At 39.5% G+C, this 14,191-nt stretch overlaps 1 protein-coding gene and 2 non-coding genes across 3 annotated transcripts; all 3 read right to left on the minus strand.

Moving 5' to 3' along the window:
• Nucleotides 1-95: 95 nt before the first annotated feature.
• Nucleotides 96-12,838, minus strand: RABGGTB (Rab geranylgeranyltransferase subunit beta). Its single transcript, XM_075710230.1, has 9 exons — nucleotides 12,734-12,838; nucleotides 11,927-12,034; nucleotides 10,634-10,831; nucleotides 8,098-8,203; nucleotides 6,570-6,622; nucleotides 6,340-6,450; nucleotides 4,256-4,381; nucleotides 3,307-3,456; nucleotides 96-486 (listed from the first exon to the last, which is right to left on the minus strand). The coding sequence occupies exons 1-9, from the start codon at nucleotides 12,836-12,838 to the stop codon at nucleotides 346-348; spliced, it is 1,098 nt and encodes a 365-aa protein (XP_075566345.1). The 3' UTR covers nucleotides 96-345.
• LOC142593620 (small nucleolar RNA SNORD45) lies at nucleotides 9,590-9,669 on the minus strand. The gene has a single exon (XR_012831097.1). It is a non-coding gene; the product is annotated as a small nucleolar RNA SNORD45 (small nucleolar RNA).
• Nucleotides 11,680-11,762, minus strand: LOC142593618 (small nucleolar RNA SNORD45). The gene has a single exon (XR_012831095.1). It is a non-coding gene; the product is annotated as a small nucleolar RNA SNORD45 (small nucleolar RNA).
• Nucleotides 12,839-14,191: the final 1,353 nt, after the last annotated feature.

The raw sequence follows: 14,191 nt of genomic DNA on the forward strand, positions 1-14,191 counted from the left end.
GCTAGCATGGCTGATATCACAGGAATACAAAAATTAAGCATTCACACTATTGCTTTGACTTGAACAGTCAAAAAAAAAAAAAGCAAAGGCCCATATATTTAGATACAGATTAGAAATGTTTCTACATCTCATATATACAACCAAAGAATGTTACACTCATATTATTAGAACCAGCCTGTTCTGATACAGTTTACAAAGTGACAAAGCCCACAGTAAAGCTATTGCTTTACTTTCATAATGTAAACACATCTCAAAGAAGAATATGCTAACAGTTTCAGAGATGAGATGACTTAAATCAGTAAAATCAAAGCAACCAGGCATATCAACCTTTTGTCTCTACGAGGCTTAGCTCACAAGCTCAGGCTGTACATTTATTCTTCGAAGGACATCTTCTGGCATACAAAAGACAGGATTGACGGCCTTAATTTGTTCTTCTCCTAATAAAGATAGTCCAGCAATTCCAAATAAGGTGTGAAATGGATCCACCTGGCAGAAGAAAGAAAGTTTGTGTCAGTTTCCAGAAGTCAATCAGCTTTTCATTTGTATGGAATGAAGCTTTTGTCTGCTAGCAAGAGAACTGCAAATCTCCACAGCTGGAGAAGACAAGGAACTGAACAAACTTTCATTTGTGCTGACGTATTGACAGGCCAGACAATTTCCACAGCGTGCATTTGCAATACTATGATTTACTCGGAGATGCTTGTTGATTGTCTGCTGCTAAGATGATTTTCAACTCTGAATGTGGCAGGAAGCACCCATGTGTCTCCATTAGCACACAATGTCATAGGGTAGCAGAAGCAAAGACAATAAAAATTTAAAAAGTAAATTTGATCATCTATAAGTACCACTTCCATAAATTCCCCACTTGCTCTTCAGCAACATTACAATGCTCTTTAATGGTCTCTGAATAGAGAGCTGTGCTGTAAAATCTTGAGAGGGAAGCAGCAACCTTGTGCTAGAAAACTGAAAGGAAAAAGTACAAGGAAGAAAACACCCAGAAGAGACAGGAGCAGTTATTTAGTATCCAAGTACTCCTTCACTGTATGAACCTTCCCTAAAAGCATGTGTCACCACATAACTGCAATAGACTATAAAGTCTCATGAGATAACCATCCTGTCAGTGGAGCTAATTAGCCATTCTACAAAATCCTATCCAAAAGTACCTGTGCTGTCTGGTGCATCGTACACCCTGTTTGCATCAGTGGAACTTCTGATCTTATCACAAGGTCCTATACTGCAGTAAACTAAGCTGAATTACCACGTTATAGCCATATACAGGATCTCCAACCATTGATCACAGCCTAGAAGGTTCAAACTACACTAGCATAGCAAGTCTTCCTCCTCAATGGTTTGGCAAACACACTACAGGTGTGGTCAAAGCTCAGACATATGTTTACTTGCTCCTTGCCAGAATGAGTAGGTGGCCATTAGAGGAGAGGTAAAATAAATAAGTAGGTAGCAAAATAATAATAATAAACAGTACACTTTAGGAATGGCAAGACAGAATTTCCTTGTACAAATGGACAGGCCCAGAAGGGGAGATGGTCCCCAATGGGAAGTGTGCAAATGAAGGTACAGATTCAACCTCTTGATGAACATATGTTCAGGGAAACACAGATTTCTAGAAGACTTATCTATTGCTAGTTGTCTGATCCTTTCTGCAATTTTCTTTAAAGCAAATTAAAAAGGAAACACCTGCTGAATTACAACTAAGAGCTAATAAGCACAGCTACTAAGTTAAGTTATCGAGAACTAGCTGCCTGGAACATAAAAGAAGATAACAGAGCTGTCTTATTGCCAAATGGTTCAAAACCTGAAATACAATCACAATGTCAAATCAAAATGCTAGAACCCAGAACTGACTAAAAGCAAAACAAAAAACCCCAACCCCCCAACAACAACCACCAAACAAACAGAAAAAAAACCACCCCAAAACAAACAAACAGACATACCCAAACTAAACAACAACAAAAAAAACACACACACACACAAAAAAAAAGGCAAAAACCAACAGGCTCTGCTAGGAATGAGTTTCTGCAGGGGCAAAGCAAAAACCTGTAGGCATTTCTATGGCAGTGCCTACTTCAATAATGGATGACAGGTAAAAATAATATGAAATGACTACTAACATATATGCAAAAACTCTCCCAAAGGTGCCTGCTTAGATACAGAGGAAAGGCTCTGCAAAGTTGCTCTTCTAGCAAGACCGAAATAGCTCAAGTTTAATCTCAAAGTCAAAAAGCATTAAGACTTTTAAGTGTTAGGCTTTTTGGAGAATTCTGAAAAGCGAAAAAGTGTTTCTGTGAGCTCCTTACAATACAAATAACCCTCCCATTTTAAGAACACCAAAACACTTTCCAAATCACAGACCACAGTAAAGATATTTCTCCCCCTCCCCCAAGTGGGAATAGTCTATCAGCTTGCAGAGAAATAGAAAGCTACTTCAGTTTTTAATGCATTTGTGGAGAAAGGAAAAAGACATGGTCAGCTGCAATAAAAATAACTAAGGCTTCCCCCAACTGTTGACAAATAAGCAGCCAAGTGTTCTATAGGAATTGCGCTGAGGTCTCATAATACTTTTAATTTTAGAAAGATACAAACTTCATCTGCCATTTTACCTGGACAATCTCAATTATTTCTGCTTGAAACCAGAGAGAACAGATGAGCTAAACCATAATTGCTCTCTCAACCAAGCAGAAAATCCAAACCACCAGCCTCTTCATAATGTTACCACAAAAGTTTCTTCCTCCTTAAGCTAGACAAATGCCAGTGAGAGGATTTATTCAGTGGCTGGGCTGGCACAGAACAAAAGTTAGCATATAAGGATTCTTAATAAAAACTTATGACTCATTTAGATCAGGCAAAGCCACCACGAGAGTTGAAGACTACTTAACCTGTGCCGGACTCTAGCTTGCATACCATTTTACAAAACAGAACAAACTCCCCAAAAACCCACACATCCCAAAACACCTGCCACCACACACAGTACTTTTACAGAGACCTTCCAAGTGGTCTTGTGAGAAATTATTTGTGTCGTATGTCTTATGGGAACCAAACCAGAATTTGTAAGGAATGGCAACTAACTTTAGTGGGGGATACTACAGTGCAAGTGCAATATAAAATCTGTGCTCCCCAATTAAGCCTTCGAAAGCAACTCTACCCTATCCTTTTCCTTCAAAGTAAACTCCAGGCTCTGCAAAACACTTACACCTGGATCACGAGTCGAGCTACACTCAAAAGAGAAAACTTACTTTTTCAGTTGAAATTTTCAATTAAGTACGTTTTATTTAGTAAAGGATTATTTACCATATCTCCTGGTCTGTCAGCAAATCCTCCCGTCTCCTCATCCTGGCAAGCCAAAATGAAGCAGCGCAGTTTCTCTCTGTCAATCCAATGCAACCTACCAATCATCTTCAAAGATGCTAGCACCCACCATGAGTAACATACATCAGGTAACTGGCAAGCAGAAAAGCAGATTATTATTTGATTTTGTTTTAAACATGACGTTGCAAATTTTATTGGTGATTCTGCAAATTACTAGGTGTGCTGTCATAATACTGTTGCAGAGAAAACACTTAAAGAGTTTCTCTGGGGTAAAATAGAAGTCAGTCTCTTTTCAGAGGACCTCCCTTTTTCAGGAAGGGAAAGTCTCTTTTTCAAACCTCTTCCCTTCTTCAAGAAACAAAACCACAAGAATGTGATTTTGAACCAGCCTTCACCTTCTGTGGGAGAGGCTAAAAAAAAACACAGCACCTTTTTCAGGAATAAGTACAAAGAACTTCATATCAACTAGTTTCAATTTTTTTGGGGGGGAAAAAAAAAAATCTGTTGGTTGGTTATCTATTTGCCTGTGGAGGTTATTCTAGGTTATGCAATTTCCTTCTGTGATGTGGAACACTATCACACCCAGGATTTACATCCAGTAAAACAGTAATCTTTGTACAAATCCTACAGAAGACATCATACCCAATGTCAGAAAATATTCAAGCCCTGATTTAATAGGATACTCGTTCAAGTGGTCAGCAAGACATACTTCAGTACGTGTACTTTCCTAAACTGAGGACTCAGACTAAGCGTAGCTAAGGACTGCATGACAAATGTTAGTGACAAAATGAAGAATCAAAATGAAGGCCTGATTTTTTTGAAAAGTTTACCAAGTATTTCACAGAAGTCATGACATTTTCGAGAAGTACTACAGCTTTAGAAAAAATAATCTCTATTGAGGTTTGAACAAACAAAAGAAGCCACCTAATACCTTTTCTGGTCGTCCGTTGAGACCTCCAGAAGGTAACTGACGTTCACAAAGCCACCAACCCAGCAAGTCAACATTTATTTGATGTAACTGGTCTGTTATAGCCAGAAATCCTGTGCAACAATAGATCTAAAATTACAGACATAAATTTTTTGTGTATTTAAAAACTAAGTACAGTTTAGCAGACTAAATGCAGGAAGATCTCAAAGTAGGAATACAGTCATGCAAACACAATACAAAATAAGCACACATTTCAACTTAGTTTCAAATGAGTTTTAGCTTTCCATTAGAAACATATGTTATTGTTACAGTTGCTTTTGTATAAAAGTACCAGTTACACAATGTAATTATAGAACAGTAAGATTTTACTAATATAAGACACTAATGCAAGGTTTGGAAAAAGATCCTGAAAGATCAGGCAGAACCATACAGTTTTATTGTAAAAACACAGACTCTCAAGCCAGAGTACTCAAACTGATTTCTGCAGGCTGGATATGGCCTTTATGAGAATTTTACATCCAGCCTACGGTTTGTTCCTCTACGTGCCTCTTACTCTAAGGCTTGTGGAGAGCAAACTAAAGACCAAATAAATTCTCTAGCAGAAACAGGTTAACCCTGATCATTTAACCATCCTGGCAATCCCACATACATATAGTCACGTCAGGCTTATTTTCAATGTGTCATGTAATATATGTGCATTGATTAATCCCTGATGCAGTCACTAAGAAAGTAGCCAAGCACAAACTGCAAGAAACCACAATTTCAACTGAAGCCTGCTCATAATCGCCTTTTGCTAATAAAACACACCCCCAAAAAGCCAACAAAAAACCCCCCAAAAGCCAACAAAAGCACACATCAACAGGGATTTCCCTATCCAAGAATACTGCAAAATAAATGTGGTATTTCCAGCAAACTTTTGAACTACTGTGCGGGCAAAGAAGTTGCCCTTTACAGCATTTTAAGGCGTATGTGAATATGCACAACAGATCTAATCCTCCCAGGAAACGCCAGCTGCAAACAGAGTGAGTTCAGCTACTTCATCTGACTTCCTTGAACGCTAGAACATGGTCCTGCCATTTAGACCATACGGGCAATGCTACTGTAGATAAAACTCGTAAGATAAGGTACATGTACCAGGTTTATATATTTTTCCTGATTTAAAAAAAAAGAAGGGGGGGCAGAGGGAGAAAAACCAACACATTTTCTCAACAAAATACCTCTAGTATTTTCATGTGCTGAGGCGATGGCATTGCTCACCATAATTATGCAAAATAAATAAGTGACTGCACAGCATTAAAATATTTTATTAAAAGTTGATTTCTATTCATAAATTCAGGTTAAGTGCAATAATCCCTTCCATGAAAAAAATAAAAATAGGAAGGGCAGTTTTAATGTAAATTTTCTGCTGGAAGAAGTCATTGAGATTCTCTTCCTTGAGAGATCCTGAAATTTGTTCCAATTACATTACTGCCTTCTCTTCTGAACTATATTTTACTGAGCATTTTTCAGAATTCACTGTCACTAGTAAAATATTCTTTCGTGCCACAACAAAATGTTATAAATGTTCCCATGCCTGAGTTAGGCATCTCATCTTAAAATGGACTTTCCTCAAAAAATTAAGCAACCCTCCCCTCGAGAAGGTTTATGTCTCATTTTTATTTGAGTTCATCAACTGATAAATATCAAACATATTATACGATTGACCTCTGTGTTTCATTATGATTTGTGTCAGACACAGTGACAGATCTTGTCCAACGTCTCCATTAATACCCATTTCAAATTCCCTAAAAATCCTCATGCTAACGACTCCAACATCACTATGTGAAGATTGAAACACAGTCCTAAAAGTTGCTCCCTTACGATCTTTTTTTTTTTTCCCCAGACTATAACCTCCAGAGTCTCTACTCATCTTCTCAGATTTATCTACCTATTTGTTCATTTATTTTAACTACGGTACTAGAATCAGGCATCTGGGAAACAGGAAAGCTACATCAACTGACATCCCTGACAGATGTTGTAAAGAAACATTTATAGGCAGTATGTGATGCTTGCTAATTTACAACATTTCCATATAAAGAAAAACTCACCTGTCCTGCATGTGATTCGGAACCTGGTCTACAACCAAATCCTCCATCAAAGTTCATACAGGACAAAACGAATTCTACTGCTTTCCCCACATCAATAGCATCCAGCTTTCCCTGCAAGTCAGAAAAGTAACTAATGCATTTTATATTCTACCAAGCTCATTAACTACAGAAACTTCAGCAGTACCAAAGAGAAGATTCTGTACTTGCGCAAGTAATGATTTAGGACTTACCAGAAGTGCAAGAGTTGCTGCAGCGCAGAAGGAGAACCTTGTATCTATTTCTCCTAGAATGTGGGGGGTAGGAAATGAAGTAAGAGTATTTTTATTAACAACAACAAAAATACATTTAAATCACCACTGAAACTATGGAACAAAATGTTAAAACACTACGTTCTACATTCATCAACAAAAATCAGCCAGAAACTGCCCTCGCGCTGTTTCCTTTTCCAGCCCATGGATTATTTCCTCAGTAATTTAGAAAGTGTACATTACAACTCAAGTGATCCATTTACTGCACGTAAAAGCGAACAACTCATTTTGAGCTGGTATATAGCCAGATATATATCCAAATCAATTCAACTAGTGGTAATTTACAAATAACTATATAATTTTAGAGTTTATCTGTAGTGCTCTACTAGATAACTGCAGAGCAGTGGACTCAAATACTTGGACACAACTCTTAATCTGCCTTAAATCCGGTCAGAAGTAGAAGCCATTTTTGTTTTTAGAGGAAGAGTGATGAAAATTGCATGTTTTCTTTTGCATACTTATACCTGGAAGCTAAACCAAAAACGTTACACCTATACCAGAATGACTGTTCGGCAAGTCCATACTAATATAACTCTCCTAGCACAAACTCTGAGCACTTAATACTTGAAGTCAAAATTTAAAATTGAACCCAGCCGCAAATACTCATTTTTTTGGTCAAACTGATGCAAGAAATCCACAAGCTGAAGCATATAAAACAAACACATGCTGTTCTATATACTACATCAGGTATCACACTCCTTCAGTTGCACTGCAACTGCCTTTCAGAAATAACATAAATCCATTGTGCATTCAGTATGTTTGTTTCAATCCTTTATCAAAAAGGATACATCAAACTACGAACCGTTTTAACACACAGCGTAACAGCTACCTTTACAGTAGCATACGTATACTGCCATGATCTTGATTGCTGAATTTTACCAGAACAATAATGAGTTATATGCAATAGATTTTAATAAAAAAATGTAAGCGTTCCATGGGGATAAGCATTTTTAGAGTGACTAAATATTTATGCTACAACTTAAAAATACCATCTTTGTTCGTAAAGAGTTTATGTGCAGAAACAAAATCAGTATTAACAGAAGTTCATGAGTATAAAACCAGTTTTTCTCATTCCTATATAGTGAAAGATCCTTTGACAGCCGACACAGATAAAGATCATAACTGACTACCATTAGATAGCAAGCATAAAACATTCCTTATGGAATAGTACATCTAGTATATCAAAGTACTGCCAAGTTACAAATGCGCAAAGGTTTTCTTCTTTAAGAGATGGACAATTTATTTTTAATACAAGAATGGAACTGAAGTTTAGAATATTTATGAAAGGAACGAAACACAACACTGTCCTTCACGAAACCTCATTTTTCATAACTCAGGAAATAAAAGTTTTCCATACAATACATAAGCAAAAAGCCCATCCAAGGAAACTTAAGTTCACAGACTTACACATGTCAACCTAGTCACTAAATTTTAAAGATCTAAAAATTACCCCATTTGTCTCCAGCAAATGATCCATCTTCTTTTTGCAAGCTCTGTATATATTCAACAATTTTATTTACATCAACAACATGGAGACTATCATATAAGATAAGAATCTGGAAAAAAAAGACACAGTAACAATCAGAGAGGCAAAAATTTTAAAAAGTCATTTCTTTAAAAAAAAATTCCTAAATTTATAAAAGACTTTATTTGACTGTGAATACTATTTGGTAAGGTTTATTACAATAAAATTTCATTCACTACAGTTCCTCTCTCTCTGTCTAAAAACTTCTGAAGTTTTTCTGAAGAAATTCTGAAATGAAAATAGAGTCAGGCTGAACTCTTTCATGCTTTGTTACTTTCCAACTTCCAGCTCTCCTTTCAAAAGCATAATCAGGTTTATTTGTTTCTATGTTAGCATTATGTAGAACAGAGATTTGATTATGGTTATTTTTTTAATGGGATAATGACATCTTAGACTCACAAATCTGTAGTTTGTGCACTGCTGCTACTTGGATAGGCGCAAGTGTAAGTTAAGCAGCTAGTTACTAATACCACTTACAGTCCATGCCTGTCAGCAATGATCAGTTTTGAATTATAAGATTTTTATTTACATTCAATTTTTAAATATAATGAGTAGAACCAAATTGCAATAATTTAAAGAAAAGTATGAACAATATGATTAGACACAAACTGTACAGTCAATATATTCCAGAAGAAAAATAAAGGTCATAGTAGGGAATACGAAGTTTTCTGAGCTAGCACTGATTTGAGCCAGTAAACCCATGACACAATGTCATGTTAAAACAACAATACTGTTTCTAAGCCCCAGCTGGCTTCGTGTTTTTACTCATAACTTGCATAATCTGTAAAGACAGTAATTAAGATTTTATCATAAATAGCATAATAGAAAGAACAGTTGAAACTAAACAATATTCTAGTGCCAATCCTGAAAAATACCAACAACTATGGGTTTGAACACCTAAAGTTAGCTGGAATCTTTCAACTGCTAGATAAAATTTAAGTCTTAGGGAAATGTAAAAAAGAACGTGTAACTCCAACAGAAGATACATAATCATAGCATGCTCCTTAAAAACCAAATCTGAACACATTACTATTAATTAATATCAAAGGAAGATGTGACATGACCCTTTAAACATTCTGGATATGTAGACAGGATTAAATGGTGTTTGTTCACTAAGAACATGCATGCTCATTAAGACATGCTGGTTAAGTTTACCCCAAAAATTTTGTATCAGCACTTGCTAACACTTTTCAACTTCGCATATCTAGAGCTGCATTCAGTTAACATGAAAATATCTCCTAGTAGCATCAAGTATTTACTTAAGAACTAAGATCTCTAATATGTAAAAGTAAACAACCTCAAATTGTTTACCCCCTTCTCCTTATAGTGGATTAGAATTTGTGAAAGGAGCTTGATTGGACAGTTTGGAAGAGTTCAAACATCATAGCCTAAAGAAACTTTAGCTTCCTGGTTGTCAGAGTACACACAGTAATTCTAGAGCTAAAGTGGTGATAAATATCAACTTTAGATAATACATGCCAACACTCATCACTGACCCAAGAAAACAGCATTCTTCTGTCCTACCTAAGGGTTTCAAATCCAACACACTTTCTTCCTAAAACAGGATGCTATCTTACTTATTTGTAACACCATTTAAGTATTTCTTCCATAAGACTGGCCTAGAGGTACAGTATGCAAGCAATCAAGCAATTGTTCAGAAATATTTGATCCTCTTCAGTATTTTTTTCCGTGATGGTTTGCATGGGGGGGGGACGGGACACGACACAAGAGATAGTGAGACATTAAATCTATAATGGAGATAGTTATGGTGAAAAAATAAGACTGAGAATTACTTTTTCTCAGGGGAAGAATACACACCAAATAAATAAATAAAATGCTCAACAGATTGGTATCATGTTTAAGTTATACACAAAGAAAGCAGATTTGAGGAACACAACAGGAACTGGCTACTACAGTGTTTCTTTTGTACAGTACTAAAGTGTAAATGCACTACACGTAATTATACATATTATGTAAATATATAGTTTATATAAACATCACATAATTATTAATATTGTATAATATATAGCAATAATATATAACAGAGTAATACATACATTAAAAAATAAAATCCAAAACTTTACTCTTATTCTGGTCATACATATCTTTCACCTCAATGTACACTAAGAAGAATTTATAAAATCCAAAATTATCTACAAAAAACTCCAGTAAAACCTGTAGCGAAGAAGTATTTCAAGACAACTGTTACAAAATTTACCAAGAATGCAGTCACCGTTAAATGACCATTAAAAGCACAACATTCCCAAACATGACCATTTTTTAGGAAATTATACAGCTAAATCCTAAAGTTTTGTCCATTAGTTTGTTGTTTGTTTTTTTTAATAAGGTACTGAAATAGTTTTTGCCACTGGCATCCGATAGTACCTGGTTTGTAAATCTGCAATCATCAAAATCATTAATTACAAATGTTTTTTTTCTAAAATTACCCTGTTACATTTACCTGGACAGCACTGAGGGTATACAGAAGATGAGGATCATGACCTATGCTGGCACTTATTCCACCACATTCATGTTGGCATGATTTGATGAATGCCAGAATTTCTTCTTTGTTCATTCGGTGCAGCTGCCCCATGAGATCCATTGCTGTCAGCCCCCAGTAAACACCACTCATCCTCAAATACTCCGACATACAGTATTCCTAAGTAGTGCATTATTTTAGTTCTTAATCAGATAAGCACATCATCAATATAGAGCAATGAAAATACGTTAGTTAACATTTACAAACAGTCTGTAATGTCAACCATCTTTCATCCCATTAACAACTTACTATGCATCAGCCACTCACAAATATTCTGTACATCATGCGTGTACGTACACATGCATACATACAGGTGCATGCACATGTATATATCTACACACACTACTTTCCTCCCCTGCATTTTCTAGTTCTGAAGTATCAAGCTCAATGTCAAATTAAACACATACCAGTAGTTAGGCACCAATTCACTTCAGCTCATCAGTTATTATCTTGGCATCCAAACTACCAAATTACCACCCCAACTAGTCTCAAAAATAACGAGTGTAACATTCAATGAAACTCACTTCCAAGTGCCAAAACTGCCACAATCTAAAGCTGGACCAGGAAGTGAAATCTCATATTGAATTCTCTTACATTGATTACATCACCTACTCTACCCATAAACATTACTTTCTACATGCAGTGCTTTTTAAGCACAATCAGTCATAAGCAGCAGAGCTTAGAGTTCTTTTGTGGACAGTAAACATAACTGCAACTTTTCCTTTCTTCAGATATAAGCAGTTATTGACATTTTTTCACCTGCTGGAACTGGAATCCTATTGTGGGCTACATCTGATAACCTATGACTATAAAACTGCTGCTACTTGAAGTGTTTATCAAACCTACTAAGCACGAAGCAGCGCTGTGGCGAGATTCAGTATGCTGTCCCATCAAAAGAGCAACATGTAAACGCAGCTATACTCCTTCTGAATTCCAGTGGATGAAGAAGCAACAAGTAGTTCATCACCCAGGTCTCAGAGTAATTCTAGAGTTAAACAGATAATCTTCAAATTTATACTCAGATAATACATGCCAAAACTCATCACAGACCTGGGGAAATTAACAAAGACATCCTTCTTTTATACTTTGGATTGCGGGCCAAGAAACAAGTAGCTTGTGAGCACGCATCTAACCCTTACTCTGAGCAAGTAATTAAGGCTTGTTACTATTACTGTTAATAAAACCACAGCTATACTGAAACAAATAGATACCTACATAATCATCTTTCTTTGTTCCATACGAAGCTATATAGTCCGCATGTTTCTCCGAAAGCAATGTGCTTGGGGCATCGGATTTTATTATAACATCCTTTTGCGGTGTCCCCTGTAAAAAGTACCAGCAAAGCGTCAGTTGCGTTGTCAGTTCAAGAGGTTTTAGTACTTAGGTATAATTTAGCCAACACTAGGAGCAGTAACCCATGGCCTGGAAAGAGAGATCTCTTTGTCTATCTTGAACGCGGGGCAGATTTCCTATCTCACAACCCCACTTTTCAGTCTGGCTAAATCCTTCCCAGGGAAAGGCTGCGAACAAGATCTTTCAATAAAGCCGAGAAAAATCGCGACCTTGCCAGAAATACACTGAAAAACCGGAAGAAGGAGCCGCGCCCCTCCCCGCAAAGGCCCAGGCCCAGGCCCAGGCCCAGGCCCCGGCCCCGTCCCAGGCCCAGGCCCAGGCCCAGGCCCCGGCCCCGGCCCCGGCCCAGGCCGGCCGCAGACCCCGAGGCCCCAGAGCCCCGGGCTGCCGCCCAGCCGTCCCGCCATCGCCAGGCCCGGCCCGGGCGGGCGGCGGGAGCGCTCCCGGCTCCACCCTGCAACCGGGGCGGCGAGGGCCACCAGCGGCACCGCTCAGGGCCGCCACCGCCACTTCGGGCCGCCGCGTCCCCTAGGGCCGCCACCGCCGCTAGCCCGCGCCGGCCGGCCGGCCCGCTGGGCAGAGCTGCGCGGCTGGAGACCTGCGCGACACGGCGAAGGCGCGGGCTCTGCCGGGCCGGGCCCTTTCCCCGGCGCGGCCAGCGGTACCCACCATGTTCGCCGCCTGCACCGGAAGGAGCGTCGTGCTGCGGGGCGGAGCAAGAAGTGGCGCCCGGCAGGGCCCCGCCGTAGCTGCCCGCTCGCCGCCCGCCAGCATCTGCGGGCCCGGCCCCAGGCCCCCAGGCCTGCCTAGAGCTGGCGGTGCGGCCCAGCCGCTGCCGGGAGGGCGGCGGGTGGCTCCCGTCGCGGACAGCAGGGCAGCGCCGAGGAGCCGCGGCTCCTCCTGGGGCGGGCAGGGCCGTTCGGTTCTGCGCCTCTGGCGAGGCTCGGGGCGGCGGCCGACGCCGGGCCGCGCCGCGGGGCCGGTGCCGCGGGGCGCCCGGGGAGCCGCAGCGGGCCCGCAGGAGGGGCCCCCTCCAGCCTTGTGTATGGGCGGAGGCGTTCAGGCTTGGCACAGCTAAAGGTTATCTTAAAAACAGGTGAGGGAGTAAACTTAAAGGATACTAACTCCGCCTGTGCACTTTCTTCCATCACAGCAAACAGGGCAACGTTTAGAAATAGCTTCAGTTTCCTTCTGTTACCTCAGTTCTATGGAAAACCAAATCCAAGAATTTAGTCACAGAGCAGATATGGATAACTGTCCTTTTGTTCACACACACCCCCCTTTGCTTCCTAATTAAAACACTCTAGGATGATACGCTCTTGATTACCAACACTTGATGGTTGCACGTGTCCCCCACAGAACCATACCAGGCAAGAACACCATTTTGATTCTATGCAACATATATTATGTACAATGCTGGCTTGCATAGACAGTCAAAAATAAGGTCTATTTTTTATGTACATCAAATACTTATCAAGGATGTTGCATTATTGGTCCTCTGCAGATGAATAAGTTGGTGATTTATAGTGATTAAACATTTCATTTAAATAAAGAACTAACTTCCCAGGTGGCCTACCTGAGAAATAAGCATTGCAAAACTGATAGTTGTTTTGCAATTGTACCATCCAGCGCTAAATTCAGATGATGGGTGAAAAAGACCACAGCGAAGCAAGGACATTTTGGTGAGAAATTGCAAATGAATTAACAGAATTTTTGAGGTTTGAAGGGACCTCTTGAGATCATTGAGTGCAACCCACCTGCCCAAGCAGGGTCAGCTGGAGCAGGTTGCCCAGGACTCCGTCCAGTTGAGTTTTGGCTATGTCCACAGATGGAGACTCCACAATCTCTGCCAGTTTACAACATCCCTCACAATAAAAAAAGTGTTTTATTGTGTTCCGGTGGAATTTCATGTGTTTTAATTTGTGCCCATTGCGTCTTGTCCTGTCAGTGGGCACTACTGAGGCTGGCTCCCTCCTCTTCATTGCATCCCATCAGGTATTTATGCACATATGTAAGATTACCCCTGAGCCTTCTCTTGTCCAGGCTGAAGAGTCTCAGCCTCTCCTTCTCACATGACATGCTCCAGTCCCTTAATCCTCATTGTGGCCCTGTGCTGGACTCCCTCCA

The sequence above is a fragment of the Pelecanus crispus genome, chromosome 5 (assembly GCF_030463565.1).
Source record: "Pelecanus crispus isolate bPelCri1 chromosome 5, bPelCri1.pri, whole genome shotgun sequence".
Taxonomy (NCBI): Eukaryota; Metazoa; Chordata; class Aves; order Pelecaniformes; family Pelecanidae; genus Pelecanus; species Pelecanus crispus.